At 43.5% G+C, this 17,453-nt stretch overlaps 1 protein-coding gene across 3 annotated transcripts in view; it reads right to left on the bottom strand.

The window, feature by feature from the left end:
• Window positions 1-17,453, bottom strand: part of LOC126548000 (serine/threonine-protein kinase 31-like) — a 322,789-nt gene that overhangs the window by 27,000 nt on the left and 278,336 nt on the right. For all 3 annotated transcript variants that reach the window (XM_050196069.3, XM_050196070.3, XM_050196071.3), the window contains one exon: window positions 10,618-10,860. In XM_050196069.3, the coding sequence (XP_050052026.1) occupies window positions 10,618-10,860 (243 nt within the window). The remainder of the gene's footprint in view (window positions 1-10,617; window positions 10,861-17,453) is intronic.

Below are 17,453 nucleotides of genomic sequence, written 5' to 3'. Positions count from 1 at the left end.
CCTAAAAAGAAACGACCATTTTCTCGCGGTAATGAAAGTTAAAGGGGCCAGAAACCACGGCTTGAGCCTCACGAGTTAAAATTATCTGAGGATAGAGAACAGAGGTGCAACTATCTCAGCCAAGGATCACAGGCATATGTGGTGCACTGAGCTAACAAATCACACATAACTTTTTTACAAGAGAGTGCTCCTACTTGCCATTTCAGGGTGTCTACCAAGTTGATATTTCCAAATTCCCCGAGTTTTCCAGGTTTTTGCCGAGTGCCTTTGCAAAATTCCCTGAGTGACCCAGAACATTATTTTATGTCAAGACGGGCTGACACCATGTCACCCGATGCTGTTACTTCTAGCAAGCATGTTAAAAAAAAATAAAAGAAAAAAACTTATTTCAGTTTGAATAGTAAGCAGTAGTGTTTATTTTATTCCAAAAGAAAACAGAAGGGAGGGGTTCGTAAAATGAAAAGTGAATAAAATATATTTGCAAAAGTGGTAAAACCCATTGCATATCGAGTCAAACACTCAAATACGAATAAAAAAGAAATGCATACAGAATCAAATATTTTTGAATATGAGCTATTTCTATCAATTGATAGCAAGCTCATTGGTATGAGGCCCGAATTGCTTCATAGCATAACATTACTGTATTGAGGCGAAGCTGACTCTTGGGAAACGGCATTATGCACTGCACCGTGCTTTCTGAACTTCGAAGCCAATCGCGAGGACCACAAAGGCAGAGTTGGTGCCATTGCTAACAGTGGCGAATTCTTTCAATGAAAAACATGGCACCCAATGGCAAGAAGCTTAATAACGAACGTCGAAGCAGCCAGGCCTAGCGTTGCCGCAGTGGTGGCTATGGCTGTCAGTGGATCTGCGTGCGAGAGCGCCGGTTTGAGGCCATTTTGGACCTGCAGTCATGGCGAAAAGTCCGGAAAATCGGGCGCCGAAGAGTTCTTGCGTCCGAAATTTCAGACATTCCTATACATTCACTCTATGGGGTACGTGGTGGTGCCACAAAACCGTCCCAATTATTGGGCATCTGGAAAGTCGGTCGTTGACTGTGCACTGGCAATTCCTCCAGCCGACGACACAGCGTCAAAGACTATTCGTTACCATTCCTCTCTATTACTCGAGCGAGCATTACCGTGACTTTCATTTCCTTTCAATAAAATTACAGCTAATTTTCCCTGATAGAAGCCCAAATTTCCTGAGTTCTCTCCAAGTATTTCCGGGCTGTTCTAAATCCCTGAGCATTCTCGGTTTTCCTCGTTCGTAGACACCCTGCATTTCTGGAACAGCAGGCTAGCTGTCAGCTGACATCAGGTTACAAATGTTCACAGACACCTACCACAGGCGAAATTATTTCTTATTATATATAGGGCACACACGCTCGCACACATCTGCACTCTTCCAGCTATGTTAAAGTTAAATAATAAATGACAGGGATGATTGTTACCATGTTCTGCCTGGCTCATAGCTTTCAGGAAGCTTTTTCAGAGGAAAATATCGAAAGGTGATAAGCTTGCTGTGGAAAGAAAGCTTCCATAAGCAGGACAAGGCAGAGAGGGGGCACTGGAGAAGGAATAGGAAAAGCAAACACTGCACCCCAAACTTTATCCATTTGCAGCAGCATCAATATCGAGGAAGATGAGGAGAACGGCGGCAGGCTAGGGACAGGCCATTCCCTAGGAAGTGAAGCGGGTGTGTGGCTGAGATCACGCATGGCCGGCAAGGGCCTGGGGATCATCCATCGAGGAATGATGGCCAGCTAGAGCTGTCTGCTCAGTAAAAATATGCGCCTGTTCATTGTGGCTCATCGTCATCACTGATTTTGCACGCCACATGTTCATAGTAAGCCTCTTTAAAAGTTTGTGAGGCCACAACATTCATATGGGGATGGATTACCAGTGAAGCTGTTTAGGCTGCATACATTATGAAATCATTAATTGTTTTTATATATGGCACCACACTACGCTGACACAAGTGCCGCCGCGGTCACCACACCACCCATGCACCTGCCGCAACCACTGCAGCAGCTGCACGGGCACCTCAGACGTGCGTGACATTAGAACGACAGAAACACACAGAACATGCACAGGCACCATCGCCACAACCACTGCTGCAGCCGCGCTGGCACTTTCGACACTTGTGTCGTCATAACCACAGAAGCGGCTATGTGCACAGGTGCCCTTGCCACACTCTTTCTCCGTCATTATTCATCAAACAGGTGTTAAAACAAATAAAGCACATGAAGGGCAACTTGCTACACTAAGTGCACTTTCTCATATTATATATATATATATATACACAGGGTGTCCCAGCTAACTTGGACCAAGATTTTGAAAAACTTATGCGTTCTTCAGAACAGAAATCGCGTGGATGTTATGTTGTTAGCGTTTACCTAAACTTACAGTACCATTTTTTGCTCGTCTTTTTTTGAGTAATTAGCCGAGATAAATTAACGTTTTAAATAAAGCTTGAAACGTTCAGGCGTCAATAAGAAAGTTGTGGAGCTCCACAAATATTGCCCAACCCAGGCACTTTCAATGAGACAGACTCAGCGTGGCTGTTTTTATTCGGGAAAAACGAAAGCCTGCAGAGTTAAAAAAATACATGACAGCGCGTTCTGTGCGCCTGAATGCACCACGATTACAGCACTCTCAACAGTGCTTTGTAAAAAAACATCGCTCGCTTCGCGCCTTTCGTGCTGCTCACGACAGAGCTTCGCGTTGTGCTTAGTTCCGAGATAAACGCCAGTGGGTTCGGGCGGCAGTTGAAATACAGTGCGGCTCCCGTTTCTGTCGTGATAATTGCACTCTCATGCTAGCAGAATGCATGAGGAGGAAAAATGACAAGCTCATGAGTTTGAATTTGGGAGCAAGACCCCAACAAGCAAACACGCATTATAACAAGCTTGATAATGTCTAGTGTGAATTGCGCTGGTTGTCATAAAAGGAAAAATTGTAAACTGACACGGAAGGTTGCTTTTTAGCTTCCTGTCCATTCCCTGTCGACAGAGAATTTGTAATTTTATATTACTTACGTGCCTTTTCCACGTCGTACAAAAGTTTCACATAGATGGCTCTTTTAATGGATAACGGTTGTAGAGATTTATTCGCTGTGATGTCTGTCTAAAGAATGTGTTCAGACAAGTCGCCCTCTGCCATAATACAGTACTGCCACCTTTTCAGCACGTGCAGTGTAGCTTTTTTGATGACGCAAGACGGTATCTCGCTGCAGGCCTCAGCAATCTCTGCCTTTAGCGCTTCTGGTGTAGTTGTAGGTTCGCGGTACACTCGGTCTTTCACATGTCCCTACAGGAAGAAGTCAAGAGGTGTCAAGTCCAGTGGCCTTGCAGGCCATGCCACTGCATCGTCCATGCCGCCCGACTCACTGGCGTTTGAAGGCTTCGTCAAGCCCGGCTCGGGCAAGGCTGCTGCTGTGAGCTGGTGCACCGTCGTGCTGATACCAAGTTCGCTTTAAAAACGCAAGAGGAAGATCACAGCGAAAATCTTCCACAAGGCCTTCTAAGATGTCGTTCTCGTACTGCTGAACAGTGAGCATGTGGTCAAAAAATATGGGTCCAATTATTCTTCCATCAAAGATACCGCACCACACACTGAATGACCATTGGTACTGGTGTCTGGTCTGCGCCACCCAACGCGAGTTCGTATCGCTCCAGTAATGCGCATTATGGATGTTGACTTGAGAATTTCTGGAGAAGGTCGCCTCATCTGTCCAGAGCACTTTGTCAACAAAATCCGGTATTTTGTCACTGTTCACAAGAATCCAATTTGAGAAATCAAGCCGCCATTCCAAGTCTCTTTCTTGCAGCTTTTGATGCAGTTGGAGGTAATACGGATGCATTTCAGCCTTCATAAGAACTCTTGACACTAAAGACTTTGAAATGCCGACCTCACCACTCACATCACGCACGCTGGAATGAGGGTTTGCAGTCATGAAAGCCAAAATGTCTCCTTCAGCCTCTTCACTGATGGTCCACTTTCTGTGCCGCGTCTTCTTGAAGGTACCTGTTTCTTTCAGCATCAAGTAACTTCTCATAATTGTGTTCGCGCTAGGTCTTCCCCCACATTTCCAATTTCGGTATACCTTGGCAGCTTTCCTCTTGTCGTCCCGTGCCGCTCCCAAGGATAAGACCATGTTCGCCTTCTGCTCGCTTGGGTATGGCATGCCTTAGGCACTGCAAACAACTTCTTCGAAATAGTTGCACGGCACAACACTAATAAGACAGTCGAGCTCACATGTATCTAGCCGCTCGTGCAGCGTGGAAGAAAAGCCTATGGAAAAGCGGCGTTGTAACAAATGATGCTCTCTCTCACACAGGTTCTAGACGTATGATGCATGTTTTGTGTGTATTTTTTATATTCCGCATCGACCTGAACCCTGGAAAAAAAGACGCTCTTCTCATCATATTGGAATAAACAGCTGCTGACGGCTCGTTCCTCAGCGACAGGCGCGAGCGGCTGCTGATCAATCGCTTTTTCAAAGCGCGGTCGCCAGCTGCTGCCGGTAATGTCAGAGGCGAGCAAACGTTGAAGCCGTTTCTCGTAAGTGAAGGAAAGGCGCAGCGCTGACAATGTTTTTACAAATCACTCATGAGAGCACTGTAATCGCCGCACATTCGAGCACACAGAGCTCGCTGTCACGTGGTATTTGTAAAACTCCGCGGGCTTTCGTTTTTCCCGAATAAATATGGCCACGCTAAGCCTATCTCATTGGAAATACCTGGGTTGGGCAATATTTGTGGAGCTCCACAACTTTCCTATTGACGCCTGAACGTTTCAAGCTTTATTTAAAACGTTAATTTATCTTGACTAATTACTCAACGGAAAAAAAAAAGACGAGAAAAAAAAAATGGTACTGCAAGTTTAGATACTAAACGCCAACAACATCCATGGGATTTCTGTTCAGCAGAACGCACAGGTTTTTTCGAAACCTTGGTCCAAGTTAGCTGGGACACCCTGTATATATATATATATATATATATATATATATATATATATATATATATATAGGGTCTGCTAATGACTAACGAGAAGATGCCGCAAACCCTCCCAGCTCTCCTGCCTTGCGAGCACAAGAAGACACATCCTTAGTTCTCCCTCACAAGCTTTCACTCACACCTACAGCATACGGCGCGCGGCCACGATGTTATCACATATGGACCTTGTAGGGAACGTTACAGCAACAATGCACAAAATTTACAAAGCTTGCCACTTTTCTACAACGCTATACAGGTCAAGGAAAGGAAACAAGTACAAAGCAGTCATAGATGTACTTGTGTGGCAGAGGCCGAAGGTTTGAAAAACTCTGCCTTTTGTCATTAAAGAGCCACCTAGCATCACCCCGAAGCTGCTACAACCTTCCGCAATTGCTAAAAACATTTCTTATAGGACTGCCACCCCTCGGCTTCCACCAGAACCGATTTTTTTTTTTTCCTTCCTTTGCCACCATCATAGTGTACGAGTATTCTTGCTTGCCTAGTTTACTGCTGTGTGCTCACGCCTGTGCTTAAGCACTGCACATTCAGCATTCTCGCATGTGTTATTTTGAGTTATGGTTTCCAGGAACACTAATCTATATCTTGTTTCTTATCCCTCAAACCATGACTGCAACTTGCTCGCCCTCAAGGATCTTCTATAGGTACCGTGCAATCACTTAGTTTACAGCTGGGCACTCACAAATCGGCAATACTACTGCGCTTGCACCTCTTATTGCAAGACACATGAAAAATGATAGAATCTGATCTAGTGATTAAACAATTGATTACTGCAAACTTCTCACTTGCTTCATTCTTTTTATAGGTTTACTGAGTTGACTTGCATGCTTGTGTGGCATGCCTTCCTTTCACCACACATCCCTGGAGGAGTACAGTCGCCGACCGATTTTCCAGACTTCGCGGGGACCGAAAAATAGTCAGAAAATCTTGTTCAGCCAGAAAAATAAAATATATTAAGCTTAGAGCAACTGATAAAAAAACCTTGTAACGCCCTGCCTAATACTACACTTGGAGGCGATCAGATTTGCTTGGATTTGCGCAAGAGTGATATCATCTGCGTAAACAGTCTGACAAGAGCGTCACCACGTTGGCAATCTCCGTTGGAGATCAAAGAAACGAGCCACGTTTCTTCACACCACTTGGCTCTCATGAAGGCACACAAGGTTGTGCCAATCACACAAATCCGAAGCTGCACGGACACACACAAAGATGCGGCGTCGCCTCTGAGACACACCTGCTCTGTGTACACGCCACATGCAAATAACAACTGAAACTTTAATATAAATAAATGAAGAAAAATGGATCGCGAATTAAGTGGTTAAAATGATAGTGCTGACAGAAAAAAGAAATAAACAAGAAGTGCCATCCACTAGAGTGTTTTGTCAGCCAAGGAAGAGCGGGCATGGCCTCCGAGACTGGAGGATGTCGCATGCTCTCTATTGTAAGCGTGCGTGTTTTGATCTTGAGGGCGATAGAGCGGGTCACTAAAGGCCGAGCCTGGCCTTGCCAAGCCAGTAGGAGATCCAACATGGCAGCCCCCAAGAATCGGGTAGCGCACACAGGCCCAGCAGGGGAATCAAGGGAAGTACATGGATTTGCCTAAACTTAGTCCTTCTGGCTTCAAACGACTTCATGATTGTAAACTCGTCATTTTCCACAATGTACTGCGTAATAAACAATTTAATAAACATTATTAAAATTTTCCGATGGACCTCTCACAGGAACTCTAGCACAGAGGCCTAATATAGAAACCATTATGCCACGGACGCATGCATTGACAAGCGATGTGAAACGCCCTTATGAATTTATTACGGGCATGCCAGTGGCGCATTTTTATTTGGCCACCTCGATGAGCTCAATCGTTGCAATTAGTGTTGAAGTGAGTGTTTGCAGCATCTTCTGCACTTCGAAGAGTATAGATTGCTCTGAAATTTATAAATCTATAAATGGCATGGATGATATTAATATCTTACAATGTGATCTTGACAGTGTAGTATCGTGGTGGAAAAAATGGAAAATGCGTTTGGATATAAGTAAGTGTTGTTTTATTAGTTTTACTAGGAAACACAAACTTTTCCATTCTTGTTATAGCCTGTCTTGTACATCGATCGGCCACGCTGAAAATTTGAAATACCTTGGTGTTATTAGATTCGTTGGACGATCCTACCGCTGTCAACCAGATGTAGGAGTCGTCGGAGTATCTCGCCGCTGCCACCATTTGAAGGAGATGAAGGTCGTAGACAGGACCTCGGTGAACAGGATTTATTTACATCTTAACAGTTTAAGCAAGATACATTGGCAGTCTAGCGCGACTCCCATATGGAGCCCGCAAGACTAACATACAGCAAACAGCTTACGAGCACACAGCTCACTAGTGCATTTCTAGCCTGACAAAGAGCACTCAGCTCCCGACAACGAGCACGACACGAGCACGCTCTAGCAGCCGGCAAACGCTGCTTATAAGCTCTCCGCTTGACGTCATAGTTCGACGTCGTCGTTCGACGTCACTCTTCGAGGTCCCCGTGGACGGAAACGCTCGTCCAGTCATTGTAAACTTGCCGCCGCCCCGCAGTACGGCCCACACACACAAAGGCTGACACGTTCGAGGGCCCCGTGGATGGAAATGTTCGTGTTGCACGCACACACAGGTGAAAAGGCCGGACAGTTCTCGGTACCGCCCAGCTTTCAGTGCCGACGTCAGAGGGCTTCGTGGAACTCTGCTCCGTACCGGATGGCTCGGCCAAGTACCAATTTCCTGAGTTGATCGCGTGCCACGTGGCTGCCGGCTCTTCGCAGTTCTCCGAAGGGCGCCCCGTCTGGTGGGCTTGGAACACGTGCAGCGGGCTGAAAGCTGGCACGTTGCCACCCCGTACGGCCATTCTTAACAGTGTCTACTTGTCTTCTGATTTATCATGGAATAAACATATAGGCGACTATGTAACTGGTAAAGCCAATGGTGTGTTAAATTTCATAAAATGGAACTTCAAATCTGCCCCAAAAAGCCTTAAGGAAGCTCCGTATGTCACCAATATATGTTCAATCCTTGAATATGCTTGTAGAGTATGGGATCCTCATGGCCAAATGCTAATCTATAAATTTGAACGCATATAAAACCGCGCTGCACGCTTTGTCAGTGGTAATTGTAACTTTAATTCCAGTATAACTCACATGAAGAATGAATTAGCTTGGAAGCCTCTTCAGCAATGAAGAACATTTTTGTAATTAAACTTTTTTCATTCCATTTTTTATGATGAAACTAATATTAATAAAAGTTTATACATGATGAGCCCAGGTTACTTGTTCCCTTGTTCTTTTGCTTTTAGACAAAGAAGGTGGATTTGTGGTTTGGCCCAATTTTTTCTTCCTCACAAAAGCTACCACTGCCGTCGATTCTGTTTTTCGACCTGTGGTAGCCATTTCGTTGCCAAAAGATAAATACGAAGTTAAAACTGTCCAAAGCAGTCGAAGCTGTCCAAAGCAGTCGATTAGTGCAAGAAACTTAGCCTTGACATGTTTTTCACGGTGAAGACGCATAAAATGGACTGCCCCCTGCAGGTTATTAAGACAGAAAGAGGGATGTGGCAAAAATCTGTGGCCCTGTTTTTACAAGAGAAACTTAACTTGCTTACTGTCGACGACCCTATTTTAATAAGAAACTCAGACACTTTGACAAGCTTTCTCGAAGAGAATAACAAAGGCTAACGAGCTTTTTCAGTCTACATAAAAGATCTATATTATTCGTTACCACATGACAAGTTGTTGCAGTGTGTTGATGACGCCACTGATTCCTTTGGTGCGATAGCTTTCCAGAATCGCACTGGTGTTGATAACAGCAGCCTCATTGTACTTTTATCGTTTTACCTAAAATCGACGTTTGTATCTTTTAATGTCCGGACCAACATTCAAAACAGTGGTGCGTGCATTGGCTCATGCCTAGTCCTAAGTGACACCTACCTTGCTCATTATGACAGGCTGCTATTGAGCACCGTACATAAACAAAATGTCATGAAAGTAGACCATTTTGTAGATGATTTTTTGATCCTTGTAGATTGCAACAATGCTGCTTTTTAGCACACATCAGACAAAATCGTGGAAACTTTTAACAATTGCTTTCATCGGCTTGTGTTCACCCATGAAATGCCTACCGACAACAGCTTACGGTTCTTAGTCATTTTACTTCTTTCATGTGATCATGTATGCTGGATGTACGAACCAAGAAGTGGGAAACCTCTTTTATCATTTGACTCAATCCATTCTGAGCTGGTTAAGCGAAGCATCAGTAATCTTTGTGTTACTAATGCCCTCAGGAAATCTTGTCATCATGCCATGCAGTGCAGTTTTGCAGGTCAAATTGATCAAATTTTGTGTGCCAGATACCTGGCTACACTATTGCCAGCTATAGCTGAAAAGCTATTAAAGCAGATAAAGAAGGACAGTCACACAGAAGCCCAACAAATAAATAATTAACAAGAGGCCAGTAGTCATACCATATTTGCATACCGTCTCTCACAGATTAAAAAAGATTGGCTGCAGGGGTAGCGTGGAAGTAGTGTTTCCTGCGCCGGATACGCTACGCAGGCTCTGTACAGCCATAAATCTGCTCCATCCGCACAGCACTGTCTGTTCGACCATGCACAAGAAGCATTTTGGGTCTTGTGTCGTTCGGGTTGTTTATTCAATTCCACTATCATGTGGGAAGAGATATATAGGCGAAACTGGTTGCTGCCTTAATGAAAGGCTAAAAGAACATGATTACAATGTGCACCAAGCTATACAGGGACACTTAGGAATTCACTGTCGTGACTGTGGATGTAAGCCGAATTTTTATCAGTGTGAAGTGCAAAACCGATCACAACTTATGCGGGAGATCACTGAAGCTGATCTCATAGCAAAGGCTGGCAGCACGTGTGTTAGCACGCCATCTTATTGCCTATTTTCACAGGAAGTATTTCTTGATCAGTTTAACCGTGCATGAGAGAACTGCACGTTCTGTGACTCATGATGGTGTAGTCTTTTATCGGTGTAACATTTTGTGAAGTGTTGTGACGACATGTCCGGATGCCTTTTTGGAGCTATATATTTCGTGCAATTTGCCAACAAACCAGTTGGAAGCCAGCGCTCTGTTCTTTGATCTGGCCAGCTCAACTTGTTTCTTCCTTTTTATGTTGCATTGTACCAGTTTAAGAATGCAATACCAACTCGCCCAACCCTCAACACTAATGAACAATATTCAGAGGTTCTTTTTCTTTAACATTCATATTTGATTTCATTAGAAAAGCTTACTATTCGAACATCCTTAGCATTTTACTTTTGTGAATATTGGCATAAATAAACCCAATGCTTAATTAGTCAAGTAAGGACTAATATCAAAATTTGGGCAAAAAGACTAATCAGCAGAAAGGAGAAGCACGCAAGACAATATGCTAAAGTAATGCCCCATTCTTTTCTCGTTCCTTTTTTAAAACAGTTAAAATGCACCAGTCCCTGCATAAGCACTAACCAGCCCAACTTGTTAGAAAATAGTGGGGTTCTACTGTACAAAAGTGAGTTATGACATGCATTGTGAAAACAAAAACTCAAAGTATATGTGATGACTGCACCAGCATATAGGCGCTGAAGTCTGGTAGATCAAGTACGATGGACTGGCCATCAGCAGGCAGTACAATCCAGGCAGGATGTACACGGCCATGGCCAATAGAAGGTTTGCTCTCAAAAGGAGTGTGCAGCACGTGGAGGGCACTCAGAATGTCATGCAGAAGAGTCAGATGGGGCAGGACAGGTCGGGCATGGTTCGCCAGGTGCTTCCCCACGGAGGGAACCATGATGTACACATGGCGCTGGTCCTGCAGGCACACCATTCTCTATTCACAACATCTGAAATGACATTCCTATAGTAGGTTGCACTCTACATTCACAAGCTGTTCACAGCAGTGGTGCTAATAGTGCAGTGTCTCTCTCAAGTTATTGCACCAAAAAGAAAGGAATAGTAAATGCTATTATGCAAATATGCAGATTTGCAGTCACCAGATGTGCATTGCAATATGTGCAACATCAAAGTATTTGTTCTTCAAATACTGGGTACCTGAAAGTTGGGGAAACTTATTTGATCAATCTGCATTTTATATGAGCTTGCACCCACTCCCACTGTTTAGGTCACAGAGTGTGAACAAATGGTATATGAAAAAGCTTTGTGCAGGCATTTTCAGTAAGGGTTACGCAGCAGGGAGTAGCGAACTATTGTCAGCAAGCGAGTTCTGTGGAACTCGCAAAAAGTAAAGGAAGTTTGATGAAATGGAAAAATTGTCATCTACCTAAGAATAGCCACAAAGCTACAAAAAACGTTTCTCAGAAAGAAAGCTTTGAGGTTGGAGAAAAATTTCTCCTGTTACAGAAAGTGAACTAGGGACTAATGCTTTTTTGGGGCTGGGCCTGAGATCATAGGCACGAGATCAACCGACGGCCGAACAGGTGCCATTGAAATACCTGGGCAACCAGTCGGCAACTACCGAGAACTCAAGTTTGTCTGTTAGTCATGGAACTGTGTAAGTTTGCATGTAAATGGAGTAGTGGCGCATACTAAGTTCATTTCGAAATAAAACTAGCACTGCAAGTAATATTACTGAAATCTGCCATGAAAGAAATATACAGGGTGTCTACCAAGTTGACATTTCCAAATTCCCTGAGTTTCCCAGGTTTTCCCTGAGTGGCTTTGTAAAATTCCCTGAATGACACAGAACTTTGTTTTATGTCAAGACAGGCTGACACCATGTCGCCCAATGCTGTCACTTTCTAGTACGCATCATAAAATATATATAAAAAAAGACTTAATCCAGTTTTAATAGTAAGGAGTAGTGTTTATTTTATTCAAAAAGAAAACAGAAAGGAGGGCTTAGTGAATACACAGAAATAAAATACCGTCGAAAAAAAGCTAAAACCCATTGCGAATCGAGTCAAACATTCTCAAATACGAATAAAAAGGAGATGCATACACAAGCAAATATTTTCAAATATGAGCTAGTTCAATTGATAGCAAGCTCATTCGTATGAGGCCTGGACTTTGTCACAAGTGAGATTCCCTCTCTCAACAGCTGTTAAGTCATCCTCAACTGTCCTGACATACTCTCAGTCCACGGACAATGCCTCAGTATTGCATTTCACTGCTTTAAAGAGTTTATATTGGTTTGGATGAGGGACACCTGTATCTCAATGTCAATCAACATTTTTTTTTTTTTTTTTTTCGGGCTCAAGCTTATTCAAAGAAGCAGTGGTACACTTCCTTTCCAGTTCATTCCTCAATGCGTAGGTCCTTCCTGTTCTCGTCCACCTTCCACCGCACGTTCGCTCCACGGACCATTTGAAGCATCCTCTATGTCAGTTGTGCAGTCAACATCCGATTTCTCGGACTTTCTTGGGGCCACGAAAACGTTTGAAAAATTCAGCAGTTCGAAAAATGAATGCATGTCTTTTACTCCGCTTAAAGGCTCAAATCACCACAGGCACATCAGAAAGAGCTCTGAATGCCTGCCAGTGCACTTATTAGGCATATCGGTGCTTGTACTGTGATAGGAGATGGCGGGTGCACGCGTGTGTAAGGAATACATACTGTGTCCCGTGACAATTGCCCCTTCCTCCAATTCCTACGATTATGCTTCACCGCAATAGTCTGGCGTACGCTTCGCTGCGTAGCATTACTCTACTAAGGCGAAGCTGACCTTCGGAAACCACCATAATGCAACGCGTCGTCTTTCCCGATATTCAAAGACACTGGGCGAGAATTACAAAGGCGGAGTCGGCGCCAACTGCTAACAGCGGCGAATCGTTTTACTGAAAAATACGGCGCCGAACAGCAAAAAGCTTGGCAGCGAATGTTGAAGCAGCTAGGCCTAAAGTTGCCGCAGTGGTGGCTAGGCTGCCAGCGGATTTGCATGCGAGAGCGCCGGTTTGAAGCAGCGAGGTAATCAAAATGGTGACGGTAATGACTTTGATTAATGCCATTTGGGACCTGGAAAAAGTCTGGAAAATCCGATGGCGACGGGTTCTTGCGTCTGAAATTTCAGACGTTCTTATACACTGACTCTATGGGGTAGGTGATGGTGCCGGTCGTTGACTGTACACTGGCAACTCCTCCAGTCGACAACATGGCATCAAAGTAGATTCTTTACGATTTCTCTTTTACTGAAGCCAGCATTACTGTGACTTTCATTCCCTTTCAATAAAATTACAGCTAATTTTCCCTTGACCTTGCAAATGCCTTCAGTTTATTTTTTTTTAAAGCCTGCTAACAACTTCCTGTCAAGAGCGCATTAACAACACTCGCCGTTTGCCGCAGTCCATCCTTTTCCAACCACTCCCAGCAAGGTACACAGTACTATCATGAATCTGAAATCAACTGGCCCTGGTAATGACAATATTTCCAGTTGTTACATAAAGTACACTGTCGATGTCATAGCACCTATTTTTGCACACATAATGAATTCAATTTTTAAGTACAGTCGGACCTCGCTACAACGAAACTCATGGGACGCGCGAAAAATTTAGTTGAAGCGAAAATTTTGTTGTGGCAAAATTTGCCTCAAAACACTCATATTTGACTACACACTCACAGACATCATTTATTTCCGAAAAAAGTCGGTTACCTTTCGTTGTGGCAAAATCTGACCCAAAACACTGTCAGATTTGACTACACCCATTGAAAAACGTCATTCATTTCCAAAAAAAAGTCGGTCATCTATGTTTGCCTCCTTCCTTTGGTCATCATCGCCGCGGTGCGATGTTTGCACTCGGTCAGCAGCTGCATTACGACGTCGTCGTGGGTGCCAATGAAATTAGGAATGACGTCAAAAGCGTCCATTACATCCAGTGCACAAGGCGGTGCCGATGCAGTTTGTTCGCCGCACAACATTTTCACAACGATGTCGTTTTGGGCCTTGAAGCTGGTCAGCCAACCTGCGCTTGCCTTAAAATCTTCGATACCGAGCATGCAAGCATAGTTAAGTGGCTTTTGCTGCAGCATGCTTCCGCTGATTGGCATTTTCTTGGCACGCATATCAAGGAACCACGTAAACAACGCCTTTTCAAGATCCTCGTGTGAAGCTTGAGTCAACTTCTTCCGTTTGGTGGATGCCCCCACAGAAAGAGCACTGGTGATTGCGTCCTTCGACTTCAAAATTGTCGACGGCGTGCTGTTGGAGATGCCGAACTCTGCTGCGACGTCTCCTTTATTTCTGCCGCTCGAAGCCTCGCTGATGATTCGCGCCATCACCTCCAAGGAAAGAAACTTCCGCTTTGTCGCCATGCTGGCCGCACGCACAAGCACAAACTAAAATCTGCGTTGCCGCGTTGCGCCAGCGATCACGGGACCTAGGATGGATACGGATTGGATGTGGCTCCCGTTTGGCAAAGTGGGCCTGTGCCTTGTCGCAAGGCGGCTAGCCCCATCGTCATCACCACTAAACAATGGCGCCTCTCCATGAGTTCGTTTATCGGTGACGGTGCAGTGGGCGCACGTTTTCGGTGAACCTAAGCGGCGTGGATGTACGAAAAATTGCAGACGATTGGGGTTATGTTTATTTTATCGCAAAGCAAATTTTAAAGCCCAGCTCAACCGAGCGAAAATTTCGTTGAAGCGAAAACAAGCCCGAAAAATTGTTCGTTGTGGCGAGAACTTTTTTGCTTTGACTTCTATGGCTAGCTGACGGGGAATTGGAAATGTTTCGTTGAAGTGAAAATTTCGTTGAAGCGGCGTTCGTTGTAGCGGGGTTCGACTGTACTGCATTGTTTGTACTGAAATGAAGACAAGCAAAGTGGTACCTGTAAAAAAGAAGAGAGAAAGAGAGAGAGAAGAGGGTGCTGGAACAGTCGTGAATAACTATAGGCCAATTACTATTATTCCTTGGTTTAGTAAGGTTGCCGAGAAATTCATTGCAGTATGTCTTACAGCATACCATGACCAATTTAAGCTAATATTGCCACATCCATTAATATTTTGACAAGGTCTTTTCACTAACCTTGTATAAATTGAAATCACCGATAAAATTAAAAGCACTATTTATAACAGCAAGTTCCTCCAATCGATTTGCAATGATTTCTGTCAAGCTTTCGACCCTATCAATCATGGAGTTCTTCTCGACACACTTTTCTTCTTATGGTATAACTGGCCCCCACTACAACACTACAGCACATTCACTACAATGGAATCTCGGTATGATTCTGTACATTCCCAGCCAATGTCCCATCAATTAGAGATTACATTATGGGGTTTTACGTGCCAAAACCACTTTCTGATTATGAGGCACGCCGTAGTGGAGGACTCCGGAAATTCGGACCGCCTGGGGTTCTTTATCATCATCATCATCATCATCATCATCATCGGCCTGGCTACGCCCACTGCAGGGCAAAGGCCTCTCCCATACTTCTCCAACTACTCCGGTCATGTGCTAATTGTGGCCATGTTGTCCCTGCAAACTTCTTAATCTCATCCGCCCACCTAACTTTCTGCCAACCCCTGCTACACTTCCCTTCTCTTGGAATCCAGTCTGTAACCCTTAATGACCATCGGTTATCTTCCCACCTCATTACATGTCCTGCCCATGCCCATTTCTTTTTCTTGATTTCAACTAAGATGTCATTAACTCGTGTTTGTTCCCTCACCCAATCTGCTCTTTTCTTATCCCTTAACGTTACACCCATAATTTTTCTTTTCATAGCTCGTTGTGTCGTCCTCAATTTAAGTAGAACCCTTTTGGGGTTCTTTAACGTGCTCCTAAATCTTAGTGCACGGTTGTTTTCACATTTCGCCCCCATCGAAATGCAGCTGCCGTGGCAGAGATTCGATCCCGCGACCTCGTGCTCAGCAGCCCAACACCATAGCCACTGAGCAACCACGGCGGGTTAATGTCCCATAGGATAATACAATACATATAATACAATTTTTGGATGATGCGTTTTATTTTCTGGTTCCCGTGAAGATAGTATCAAGGAGATTCCGCTGTATTTACTTAATCCTACACAGACGATCTGTGTTTAAGGTGCGTTTTTACACACCAAAACTATCGACATAGGAGTTCCACAGGGATCTTTATTAGGACCATTATTACCTCTCAATTACACAAATGATCTTCCAGATTGCTTGTCACCAGAGACAGGGAGATTACTTTATGTGGATGACATTACCATTTTCACTTCACATGACTCCACTAAAGCCCGACAATGCAGCTATAAAGCTATCTTTAAAATGTTATTACATGGCGTCATATAGACAGGCTAGTAATCAACACTTCAGAAACTAAATTTGTAATCTTAAGCTCGCAGCTAAAAAAGCTTTATAACATACTTCCAGTTTGAGTGAATAATCAAGCAATTTTACCCACTGACCAATGCACACTTCTTGGTGTTGAGATTGGCAGTTTTTTAAGCTCTAATGCACAAGATAAGCAATGAAAATAGAAAACAGGAAATGGCACTCGTGTTTTTCACAAAGCCTGGCAATACTTTAGCCTCCGTACACTAGTTATTCTCAATTATGCTTTCATTCATAGTCACTTTTCAAATAGTGGGGTCTCATGCATAATACAAACCGAGGTTCACTGGAGCACGTGCAAAAACACAGTTCCACTCTTTCATCTACTAAGTAATCTACTTGCAAAAGTAATTTCCTACAACCTAAGTATTATTGCTTACTGCATGGTACAAAACCCCAACCTTCTTTATATTACAGGAACAAATTCTATCACAATTTCTCATTTACACATTTCTTCTTACAAAATAACAGTTTTACAGACAAAAGCAGGTACTAATTATGGACAGAAAACGGGAGTTCGGCTGCCATTAAGGTATGAAACACTATGGGGTTTAAAAACTCGCCCGTATTATTATCTTTTAAACATGCAGTTGGCTCATTTATGAACCGGTGATTTCGATTAGTTTTTATGCTATTTATTTTCACTTCTCGACATGATCCCATATCCCACTGTAACTCACTGCATGCTATATTGAATGAAGTGCTGCATGTACTGATGACATTATAACAAGCAGAGACAGTCGAGTCGATGTAATTTATGCTAGCCTTTTCTTGTTCTGTAACCAACATATAATGTTATCTCCCCCCTTCCCCCCCACGTCTGACCATTAAGTTTTGCATTTTGTATCTTTATGCCAAGTGTACCTCTTATACACATCAAGTTAAGGCTTTATATTAGTAAGTACTCTGTTTTGTACAAAAATACTTTTCTCTCTCTCTCAAATATACATGATAATCTTTTACCAATTTCCTTTTGAATGGTTTTAATTCTCATATGTAAGTTACATCAAGATATCAAAAAGCGACAGATGTACTCTTGAAGTGTTTGTTTTGCAATTGCTTTTGTTTTATCCTTATGCTATGTGTATTGCAACAAGAGTGCCCACTGCAATGTTTTCACCAAGGGACCACTTCCTA

Source organism: Dermacentor andersoni, chromosome 1 (assembly GCF_023375885.2).
Source record: "Dermacentor andersoni chromosome 1, qqDerAnde1_hic_scaffold, whole genome shotgun sequence".
Taxonomy (NCBI): domain Eukaryota; kingdom Metazoa; phylum Arthropoda; class Arachnida; order Ixodida; family Ixodidae; genus Dermacentor; species Dermacentor andersoni.
Note: the sequence above shows the minus strand (reverse complement) of the source record. Positions and strands in the feature narration are given on the sequence as shown.